The sequence below is a fragment of the Morone saxatilis genome, unplaced genomic scaffold (assembly GCF_004916995.1).
Source record: "Morone saxatilis isolate NCDOM2014 unplaced genomic scaffold, NCSU_SB_2.0 Contig19, whole genome shotgun sequence".
Taxonomy (NCBI): domain Eukaryota; kingdom Metazoa; phylum Chordata; class Actinopteri; family Moronidae; genus Morone; species Morone saxatilis.
In genome coordinates this window covers 3,119,988-3,132,527 of record NW_023339751.1, presented here as the reverse complement: position 1 = coordinate 3,132,527, position 12,540 = coordinate 3,119,988, and the positions used below count along the sequence as shown (strand labels likewise).

Sequence of the window (12,540 nt, the reverse complement as noted above, 5' to 3'; positions counted from 1 at the left end):
ATTTGCATAATCAAACACTTTTTTAATCAAACCTACACACAATAACACAAACAGCAGTCGACAAATTAAAGGAATCCTGTACAGCATAGAAACTAGGTACAGCCTTGAAAAGTACCACGGAGTTGAACTGACATCACTTGACATTTAAAACCTCATAAGGTAATATTCTTTTGCAGGGATCTGATATTTGATTGCATTACATTGCAAACGAGCACTTTGTATTAGCCCCTCAGTTCTAACTTAGCCTAGTGTTCAAGTGTTCAAGTGGAGATTTACGCATGACATTAAAAAGGATTGCACCACTCAAACTAGTTTTTCTGTTAGATTAGTTTTCACTTAAGTTACTAACTGATTCGTATGCAACTAAAATAACTGACAAAGCTAACATTAGCTTGTTAATATCTTTGTAACCTGTTATGTTTGCTGAGTCAAATAGGAAATATGGTCAGCATATTTATTAATGATGTAAACTGAAGAATTTAAAATACATTTTACAAAAATAAAATTACGCCACTATGCCAATAAAAGCAAATGACAAAAAGAGCATCAGTTAGCTTAGCAAAATCAGATATTTCCCACTATTCTATACTGCATGAATACTAATAACTCTGACACACATATTTTCAATGTACATTTACAAAGTTTAATTGTTTGTCAGTTTTTGTTTTTGGGTATGTTAGATTATAGTAGTGTGACGCTACAGTAACTTCCTGCTGACTTCCGCTGCTATTAATGTTCCCCAGCAACCGATATACACATTACTAAAGTTTACCAGCTACAACATTTCCAGTTTTATGCTCAAACCAGATTTAATAACTAACTAGTAGGCTATTTGCTAAAACGCAGAACAGCCTGAAAGAGGCTGGTGTGTAGGATTTAGTGGCATCGAGCAGTGAAGCTGCAGATTGCCACCACCTGAATACAGCTCAGCCTTCCAAGCATGGGAGCTAACTACAGTGGCCATAAAACTTGCTCAAAAGGCCTTACAGCCAGTGTTTGGTTTGTCTGTTCTGGGCTACTGTAGAAACATGGCTGTTCAACATGAACTACATTGAGGAGGACTCACTCCCTCTGTAGGCTCATTGTCAGGTAACAAAAACACAAAAATTCTACACTACTGAAAACATAGCTATGAATATTATATTGAGTTTCGCCAATAGATCCTTCTAAATGTTACACAGTGGATCTTTAACACACACTTAGAAATGTTTTTTTTTATTGCTGCTACCCAGTCCAGGTGTTTAAGTTAGTGTGAGGACTACATTACTGCATCTATGTCTTACAGTGTTTATTGACTCGATGAATGACTCTGTAAATTTTACTCATCTGACCAAAAGGGCTGCCCAACAATCTCTACTAATCAACATTTTCCTTTGCATCCACTTAGACACATAATGCACACAGTAATATACCAAGCGTAGGCACAGAAGACTGATTTATGTCTTTGCATGTACTTTGACCCAAACAAAGAGACATGTTTGCATTCATGACATACTGAATTAATGACAAAAAAGTGGCATAATTTCCTGCCAACATGCTGCTGGTATATTGTGATTTGGACTTGATAGCACTATTAAGATACATGATAAAAAGCTCATAAATCCAAAAGTCAGTCATACAAGATTTTTAGATGAAAATATGAAGAATTAACAATACTTAAGGACAGATCTCTGACTAGTGCAGAATGTTTCCATAAAAAGACATAAAATTGAGATGGTCACTTTCCATCATTCAGACCTGCGTCCTTGGAAACTTACAGCACCTTTTTAAAAAAAATAAAGCTTAGAGAAAGGTGGTCTGTGGTTCTGCAGGTTTCGTTGACTCTAATGAAAGGAGACTGGGAAAAGGTGAGTGAATAAGGTAAAAGAGAAATAGTACAATTAAGCAGGTTACTTTAAGAACTTTTAGCTGCACTTTCAAGTACCATCTGCAGTCCCATTAATGGAAGATGGGCCCTTTAATGGAAAATGGGCAAAAAAGAGAGGTGGGCGAGAGGAGAGAAAAAGGAGGATGAATGTGTAAGACAGACAGAGAGACAGAGAGATAGTGGCTGATTAAAGAGGAGAGAAAGTGAGTAGAAAATGAGAATAGTGAGAAAATATGTGTGTGAGAGATAAAACACACAGAGAGGCTATGTTTACATACACGTATGCACTCAGCCAATAATGAAGATGACAATTATTTGCTGCTAATATAACAGTAATGTGACAAATATCAATGCTCTCCAGAAGTGTCTAATTAAAACTGTTTACTGTCTATGTAAACACATTCATCTAATAACATTAAACTGAGGTCTTAACCACAATTGTGCAAACAGTCAAGCATGCTCATATTTACACCTACTGCTTTTACCTCATCCAGCCCTCTGGCTTCACAAGATGGAAATTTCCATCACAGCACGTTTGCGTTAGTTTGTACGTTCATATTTTGTGTAGACGAAAGCAGCTGCATAGATTCAGCCTCTGAAAGGGGGAAATTTCCAAATCACTTTAATGTCTGCAAGTTCAGTTACACAAACATTGATTGGATTTGCTGTTATATAACTGGCATATAAATAGAAATGGTTGTTTTTCATCCATGAATAATGACCTTTCCGTTTGAGATTCCTGAATATCCGCAAACTTTAAAGCAGTAGTCCCTGAACTTGTTCTCCCACTTCCCCATTTGAAGCTTAAAGAATTTCACACTACCATTTAATGCACATGTTTATCACATTTTTATCAATGTGAAACAGCTGTGAGGAAACTAATAATTAAGGATTCAAGTAGAATTTTAGAAAATCATCATTAACAACAATATGAACTTTATGTTTCCACATGCTTCCTATTAGTTTCTGTTAAAAGTATAAAAGACAAAAGGCTCTATATTATGGATTTGTGTTTGCTGGATGTGCATCACCAGCTTTTCTTTTCTTCTATGTCAAAAATCTTATTATATTAATATTTGTACTTTACATAGGTAGCAAATAAATCAGATACACCATTTTATTCAGATCTTTTTATAGCAGATATTTGATTTGCATGGCAGGAAATGTTGAACTAACAACATAAACAACTGTTATAATGCAGCAAATAATACTGTTTTTGGTTACACCTATGTTTGGCGTGTCCAAATATCTGCTATGCGAAAGCTCTTTTCAACTATTTAAACCACACATTAGAATGTGTTATCTGAAAATGCATTGACTCAAATCTGAGGGCTGTTTTTCTTATTTAATAAAAGGTTTTAGAGAAGCATACAGAGCTGTGGGTCACTGTTATCATCCTCTAAACTCCTCTATATACTGGCCATGATATATGAACCTCTTTAGAGTGAAAAGCATGTACACAATGTACAAAATGGTGTCCTAAGTGTACAATTATTTTTATGTGCAAAAATCAATTGTAAAGTTTAGCCAAAGGTAGTATGAGTATGAGAAGTAGTATTTAAACGAAATTAATGTGGCATGTGTCCCAGTGCAGAGAGCTCTGCCAAAAAGCGCAGGTGTTGGCCAGTCAGATATTTGCACATTCCTGGTAGATTACTTTGTAATGTCAATTCTGCATCTCTGCTGTTCACCTAGTGACCATTGCAACAAAAGATAATAATTGTCACCGTGGTAATCCAATTTTTTCTCATAGTACGCTGGGCAGTTTTTTGGCTTCTAATAAGCCTTCAGTCTCAGTTCTTTAGCTGGAATTTCTGGATCGTATTTCATTGTCCCTCCATTACTTGAAGCAGCACGCCGCCACCAACGCAGCTCTTTGCATTGAACGCCCACTAAAACGGTTGAAAATACATGTGAATACGGCCTGAATAGACAGCTATATTGATTAAAATAGACGCGTGGCTGTGCTGTCAAATGGGCAATTGATTGAAAAATGCTGAAACGCCTCTTGAATAGACAGAACTTTAAAAAACATTGTGCACAGAACAAGAACTGTGGATCTTTCCCCCCATTTCTTACAGTGTAGACATTGTGGCCTCTATGAACAGTGATTACAGCAACCATGTTTATATTGTGTAAGATATAGTTCTATCTTATATATCAAATGTGAAACTAGTCATTTAATATTACCACACCAAATAGAGGTGTGTGCAGAAGGTCACACCAGTCACACCAATGAGATTATGTCTGCCTTCAGAGAGGCTTTAATGTAAAGTCCTTTATAATTAATGTCATGCAGACCAGTTGAATTCCCTTCCACTGAACATGGATGATGATGCAACATGTTACAGCAAAACTGGATCTCCAAAAGCCAGTGCAAATATATTACGGACAATATCACTTATAAAATATGTACAGTACATCACATTGTGTAAAGAAAACCAAGGGAGAGGATGTGTAAGGTTTTTTTCTTTGTCAACACAGTTTTCTGCCTCAGATAAATGCGTAGTTGGAGAGGGTCATGAGAGGAGACAAGTGTTTGATGAAGAGCAGGACCGCGCTGTCTAGCCTAGCTGTCGGCTTCTTTTTGTCATCAGCTGGGTTTAAAAATAAATCCCTCCGTCCCCTCTTCTACCCACACCTCCACATGCCTCTACTCCTTCAGCGGTCCGTCCTGACGATAATTACCTCCTACTTACTGTATGTTATCGCGGGGAGCTCTCACCACTTGCAGCCACTTACGCTCACTATAGGTAGGGGGAACAAGGTGAAGGTGTGAAAGTATGTGTGAATGTGTGGGGATAAGGAGGTAGAATGGATGTGAGACAGTGAATTAGGCTGGTAGGGCAGGTTTTAAAAAGGCTTAAGGAGCCTGAGAAGGGACAGCGTCATACTACTGGAAGCTTTCTTCTCAGCCGGGCTGGATGGAATAGGGATGCAAAGGGGACCGGTCTGCAGGGACGAGGACGCAAGAGACAATGATTAAGTGGAGGTAACAGAGGTTGACTCTAAGTCGTGTAACCTTGTCATCTGCAATCAAGCCCCTGGGGGCACACGTGTCTTCACTCAGGCCTAATATCATGGGTCCCTGCTGCCCCCCTCCCACCCCTTCAGCACCCCTCTTCAGCCTGCAGGGAGTTAAAAATACATCTATCTAGAAAACGTCCTTGTAAAAACGGGTTCATCATTTTTTTCTTCCCCCCCTCCTGCTGATATTCTGAAAGCATAACTTGGGGGCAGAGGCAAGGTCAGCCACCAGCTTCTGTGGCAGACAGATGAGATTCAGCTTGGCCCTGGTAATAGCAACGGAGAGACGGAGAGGGCCATGTTTCATCCTCCATCCATCTATCATCTCTGTCTCTAAATACTGTATAAGTGCTGCTTTCTGAAGGCTGAGCCCTGCGCGCATTGCCACCACCATAATGCCATTCAGCTCAGGCTTTATTGTTCTGCATTTGGTCTGAGTCAATGTGGTTAGGGATCGGAGAGTTTCCCTTTGGTTGAATAAGTGATTCAGACAGAGCTGCACATAAAGCTGAGGTTATTTTGCAGTCACATAGAGTTAGTCACTTTGAGATCTAAATAAAATCGGAGCCGTAAAGGCTACTTTAACTGACATTGAGAGGACACACATACAGACACACAAACCGCTGCACTTTAATTTCAGCAATCAGTCGCTTTCATTCTGGGCGAATCAAAGTCAAAATGCAGTTCAAACTGCCCTAGCAAACGCACGCTAATCTGCAACTTGAAGGCGAGTTTTGAAGTCTCTTTCTGTGAGTCAGAGAGACTGCGAGATGAGATCAGAGCACCTCGTGTTCCCTGACAACATCGTGCTCGTCCACTGGATGCAGGTGGCTGCACCGGCTGCTGCGACCCTTTCAGCTTGCTCTCAAAAAAAAGACCCTGAGTAAATAGACAATTTAAAAAAATAAAAGCTCACATTTTAGATCACATTTTCCAAAGTCGTGTTCACTTGACTTTTTTTTCAGTGCTCAGAGGCGAAGCTTTGGGGGAAAAGATTATCTTCCCGCTGTCCTCCTCTGTAATTCCCTCTGTAAACAGTTCTGGTGGAATAAGCTTACTCTCAGATGCTCACTGACATTACCTGCTGCGTGGGAGATGATTACAGAGCGCTATTGGGCTAAACAGCCCCCGGCGATGCTGAGACGGGGAACTTCATGACATCCTGTTTTTATGGTGGATTTGTGAGTGTATGTGTGTCAGACAGAAAGAGAGTTGCTGTGAAAGAAAGCAGCGCGACTACATTATGTGCGTAGGCAGAAGGGCCACAGACCTCATCGAACGAAGGGCATCCATATTCAGGTACTTAATAGTCTGTGTAACTGTCATCATAACTCATTAATACTTTTCTCTGAAGGCATCAAAATGATTCAGAGCTGAAAGAAATGCACTGCCAGGAGGGACCAAAATATCCGCCAGAATAAGAAGTGACCTACATTTGCGGCCTCATGTATGAGATGGGTTGCAGACCTTCTCCCACAACTTGTCTCAAGTGTGGCTCGCAGGGATTTTAATTTCAGATTAGTCAGTGTTTAAGTGCTTTTATGCCGTCATTCTGGCCTCATTATCTAAGTGGGGACTGTCACTGCCTTTAGCTAAGCTATTACTGAATGTAAAGCAAACTTTAAGAATCCCTCTCCCTGCCTATTATTGGGAGGTGAATGGTTATCTGTAATTGCTGAGGGAAAGCATTCCAGGGGTGCAGTAGCAAGAATTTTTGCCTGCATTTACATCACAAACGAGTCGACCCCTGAAGATAATTAGAGAAGGAAAAGTGAGGCTGGGGTTGGCGACTTCTTTGAGATCTGCTTCACTCAAGATTTTCACCATCATCACCTCGGATTTCTCCGTACCTGCTTTCTCAGTTGCCCTCTGGGAAGCGCTGTCCTCGTCTGATAAGTTGTGCGGTTCGGTGGTCGGGCAGGAATGTTTAGTAGCAGCTATTCGGGCTATGCTGACAAGGTGTTTAATGTTTTGTGATTAACCTCAGTCATTGCACTGGACAGGCACAGTGGCTGCTCGCTGCACTCGCTTCCCCAATTATTGCTCTTTAAGGAGAGCGTGGCAGATTTATGGCCAGTGAGAGGAGAGTAGTATCCCAACAATTACACCGGCCGCTAGAATTAAATTGACAATTTGTAATCTTAATCGCCTTAACACTCCTGCATCCAGGGAGAAGCATAATCAGCCAGGGCGAGGCCTGGAGGAAATCAATTCAAAGACCCTCTGTCTTTTTCCTCCCTCTCCTTTTCCGTCGTTCCCACTATCTCCTCGTCCACCTATTTCTTACTTTCTCTCACAGGTGCAATGCTTTATTCCCTAACTCTCTTGCACTCACTCTATTTCGCTCTTTTTTACACTTAAGGCTTTGTTTCTCATCAGTGGCCCTCTCTCTTTCTCTCTCTTCAACACACTGACATCTTACTTGACAGAGATTTCCATTATCTAAGGAGTGGAACCATTTACCAGGGAATGGGCTTCAGCCATCTACTATGGCTGACTGGAGGCTTGTCTCTCTCTGTTGGATCCTACACACAGCCATCCTCTCTTTTTGCCACTCTTGGCTCAAATTAGACTGATGACAAGTCTGAACAGATGCTCACACAGTGGTCCATGTCCTGATACCAGCATCCATAGCCCCATGGCTACCTTTGTTCTCAGCCATGACAAAAGTTACAGTTGTTAGCTTAATTTAACCAATCAAGGTGACTTTGCTATTGATATAATACACTTTGGATTTTATTGAAGGTCCAATGTGTAGGATTTAGTGGCATCTAGCAGTGTAGTTGCAGATTGCAACTCACTCGCTCCACCCTCCCTTTCCAGCTGTGACAGAGAATTTACAATTTTTTAAAAATATCAAAATACACAAACAACTTGCCTGAAGTGTGCTAATGCTGCTGTAAGGAGATTTTAACAAAACAAAGTGAAACAGGATCAACTTTGAGTATTTTAATGTTTTGCATTTTATTTATTTTAATAGTAAAACTGATTTATAAATCAGGTCACATACCCATTATTAAGTAAGGGCTTATAGCAGCAAAGGTTCCTGCTCATTTGGCCAAAAATAGTTCCAGTATGAGACTTTTATTGATAGATCTATACTATAGATGCTCATTAGACATTCTTTTATGGTTGAATCAATGTTCTTTTGTTGTTGTTGTTGTCTTAGAATTATTATTGTTTTATTTTTTTTAAATAGGCAAAGGGTTTGAAACAAAATATAAATGGGAAACCTTAATTGTAGTGTTGTAGTGTAGGGCCCAGATTTGGCCCAAAGGCTGCTATTCTGTGCTTGAAGCTAGATGATATTGTCAGCTTGCTAACATGCTCACAGTGTTAATATGGTGATGTTTAGCAGGTGTAATGTTTAATGTTTTGCTAATTAGATTAATTAATTAGACTAAATGCAAAGTACAGCTGAGGCTCATGGGCATGTCAGAATATCACCAAAGTTGTTATAATTCTTTCTGTGCGGAAAAGAATGTCTGTACCTGTCTGAATGTCTGAAGATATTTTACTCAGAACCACAAATGGCAACTTAGAGGTGGCGTTAGAGGAAAACCCAGACGTTAGGGTCATTAGGATTCACCCTCCGGGAACCATAGATGTCTGTACAAAATACAAATGTGTACAAATATATGGACATTTCACTGAATAAGCAAAAACTTTGTCTCCTGGAGGTGGAAGAGGAAAAGTCAGGAGATCACCAGAATTATTCATTTCTGTGGACCATGGGGGTCTGTACCAAACAGTTGTTGAGATATTTCAGTCTGGAAAGTCGGGACTATCGGACCAAATGAAAAAATGTGGCAAACAATCAGTCTCGACATTCACACTCACTTATAGGCTATTAATATATCAGCTATCAACAGGGTTCACAGATGTTGCACAAATCAGACCCATCCACGCCATCCCTAGAAAATTCCTCTCATTCAAAATTGTGCTCACTATTTTCCAATGAATATCTCATATTTAAGCAAACATAACATTTATTCAACCATTTTCAATACCTTCAGGCCTGTATCTAAGCTTTCTTTAATCTCCTAGATTATGAGGAATTTAGTTTTTAAGAAAGTTGCAGTGCTCATGGAAAGCAATAACATTTAGTAAGAATTGCAGTCAGGTTTCTATAAGTGCCGCAGCACTGAAACTCTGTGTTGAGACTTTAAATGAACTTATGATGAATCCAAAATCAGGTAAGGTGCTCTGTGATAGGGCTGCTGCATTAAATCACAGCATTTGGTTAAAAATTATCCCAAAGTTTTTACAAGGTTTAAGGGGCTTTTCTGTGGCTATACTCTCATCCTACCTGTCAAATAACACTGAAAGACTTTTGTGTCCCTTAAATGCTAAATTCTAGGTCAGACAGTGGGAGCAATAGTCTACCTTGTCTGCCAGACTGGTAATCATTTCTACACTGACAATATTCAGCCAAGTCTTCCAGTAAAACCCTTTACTTAAATACTTAATTTAAATTCATTTTGTGGCAGATGTGCAGCACTGAATGTCATCAAACTCGCAGTTTATCCGTGATAACAGAGAGGTTGTTTTGATTGCCTGGGCAAAAGTGAATCTGATGGTCCTCTAACAAATATCAGGCCATGAATTGAAACATTTTACTGTAATTAACCTTTTTGATCCAAGTTTAAACCTTCGAGCAGTATTCATTATGAATAGAAATTAAAAAATGAAATGGTTCCTGCCAGTAAGTGACACAGAAACAACCACGCCGGTCTTGGATATGGTCTCATCTTAATTACCATGATGCTAACAAAGCATGACTCAGGTCTGGCAAGACCCCAAGTGCTTTTGACCAGGACTAAGAGACCACATTATTTAAAATGTGGTATCCTTACTTTGGTGTCAGTTTTGGAATTGATAGAGTTATTCGATATGTTGAAGGCTGAAGGCCTAGCTTGCAGATTACACTCCAGTACTTTTAACCTTCTAGGAGCCAGTGTGCAGGCTCTGATCCTCGGATAAGGCTCTTTTAGGCTGCTCTGAAGTCTGGGCTAAAGATGAAAGGTGACCGGCTTTTTGCTGAGAGGGCCCCTGGGTGCTCTCTTGAGGAAGATAGACAGGCTGTCCTCTTTAAAGTCACTTGCCAATACCCATGCAAAAGACTGTTTCATAATTTCATAACTTCTACTTAATGTAATGTTTATGTTACAAATAATACTGTTATTAATGGTTATAGAGAATAGTTAATGGACTGGTGTATATCTTGGACAGACAGACAGGGTGGTATAGAGTAGAAGCAAGAATTTTATAAAGAAAAAATATCTACATCTATAAATCCCAGTTAGCATAGATTATTCATTTGTACCAATATCCATTCTTAAATACGTAATTTCCCCCTCTTTACCAGGGCATTCTACTGTACTGTGAATACCAGGCATCCACTTTTGATATCTCAAAGCTTCCCAGCCTCAGATTTGAGGCCATGGACCACTTCGCAAAGTGCTTCCTGATCCTGCGGCTGGAGGACAGCCAAGTGGGGGGAGGTCTCCACATTGCAGAGGGGGACATCAGGGGCTGGAGGGCAGTGCGCGTGGACTTGGTGTCGCCACCTATGGATCGTTATGCCTTTGCCCTCCTGGGCTGGTCCGGCTCAAGGGTATGAAGGATTATACAGACTGAATGACAGTGAGCAGTAGCTGCAGGTCAAATCCATGGTTAAAGACATTTTTCTTTTTAAAGTTACTGTATTTCTTGTTTGTGCAAACACCATGTAATAAAATGTTGCTTGGACACAAGAACAACATCAAGGTCAAAGTCCAGGCAGTCTTTATTTCAGCAAAAAGGGGTTCATTTGGAGTCAGGTTATAAGGAGACATACATTTTAATCAACTAAAACATTTTCAAAGAAACGTTTCTTTTGAAAGTTGTTAGAAATAATACAGAGTTATGCAAGTGTACAATATTACATAAAAATGTCAGAAATGTCTTATACAAAATACCTTCTATCTTATGGAATAAATAAGTCCTTCAAGAAGGAAAAATGCATTCACTTATTACTGTTTTCTTTCACTGCCATAAAAGCAGACAAGTAGTTATTGTATTTAATTTCAGACTATTGATTCTTTTCTTCCACAGCAGTTTGAAAGAGACCTGAGGAGGTTTGCTCGAATGGAGCGGCATATGCTTTTGGACAACCATGCACTTTACGACAAAACCAAGGTACTTTGCAACATTAGATTAGATACACAACCAAACTGTTTTCAATCAGCTAATAACATGTAAAAAACATTTAAATGTTATTTAAACTAGTGGTGTGGCTCAAACAAGAGTCACAATATTGTATGCCAAGATTGGTCACACTCCAGAGTAAAATACCTGAGGTTCCGACATTCATCTTTATAATACCATTACTGTAATGATGATTTATGCTATAGCTTAAAACACTTGTAATTTGCCATTCTGACTATGTAGACTGACAAAATGTAGAAATGAAGTATCAGGTTTGTAAAGGTGGATAACGTAGTAGTTTTATCCTTCACAGAGATGTTTTAGCGTCAATATGCTTAAATCCTAAGTGTTTACAGCAGAGAAAATGTATCAAAACATCCATAAGAAACTAAAGAAACTACTTCTGCAGCATAATCCACTTGTCTGTTTTCCAGCCATTTGCTCAGTATGTTCTAAACTCTATATTTTTGTTGCATCTTTTGCTGAAAATAGCCCACCATAAAGCTGGAAATGGAAGCAGAGTATTTATCCATTCTTTTGCTGAGAATACATGTTTGGAATAAATAGAAGTATACAAAACTGGAACTTACTATGGCTACCACTGCAAGCACAAAGCATTATGATCTGTGAATGAACAGCAAGCGACACATCCGTTCCAGGACTCCTTTTTCCGTTGACACAGTTGAAGTTATGGTAGTGGCCAAAGAGATGTGTAGATTTAAGAGTAGAGTCAATTTAGCCCAATTTCTAAGGCTGTGTTGAGCTCATCCAAGCTCATCTGCTGTAAGTCCTGTACTGCCAGCAGTAGGCGATTTGAGCGGGGATGCCATCCCACTTGTTAAGCAAAAAGCATCCTTCTTATTAACCTGCCATCCCCCCTCTCCATCCCCTAGTAGCAGGGAGAGTGCAGGGGCAGAGGGGTTGTTTAATTGAATATGTTAGTCTTGTCTGTCTGACTTACTGGTCCTTTATCTGGCTGAAGTTTGTGCAAGTTAGAATCTATGGCCCCGACCATGGCTGTGAAATATCTGCAGCCTAACTGTGCTGTGTATTGATAAATCCACAGTGCTGTGCTCAAGTAGCAGACAGATTTGTAATTGTGCCTTTTTCTCTCAGTCCTGACCTTCTGTCAGTTTCATCTTGGATCTATAATATTCTCTAAACTATATACTGTAAATACTCAATTCTATATCGTGGCCTGTATAATTTATATAGAGTAGTGGTTGACTGATATGGGTTTATTAATGCCAGATGCTGATATTTAGAGAGCAGGGCGACCGGTGGCCTATATATAAAAAACAAAAACAAAGAAAAGTCATGTATAATTCTATTGTTCTATGCACATTACAATCTAATATACATGGTTATCTAAGCCAGTAACATGTTGTTTTAGATGGACTTTTTATGAATTAATGAATCAAAAAATACATTGGATTATGCTGTAGATTTCAGAATGT

General features: G+C 39.4%; 1 protein-coding gene across 1 annotated transcript in view; it reads left to right on the top strand.

Moving 5' to 3' along the window:
- The window catches only part of dntt (deoxynucleotidyltransferase, terminal), a 71,294-nt gene that overhangs the window by 33,813 nt on the left and 24,941 nt on the right, over positions 1 to 12,540 (top strand). The window contains exons 9-10 of the mRNA XM_035663971.1: positions 10,263 to 10,511; positions 10,991 to 11,074. Coding sequence (XP_035519864.1) covers positions 10,263 to 10,511; positions 10,991 to 11,074 — 333 coding nt within the window. The remainder of the gene's footprint in view (positions 1 to 10,262; positions 10,512 to 10,990; positions 11,075 to 12,540) is intronic.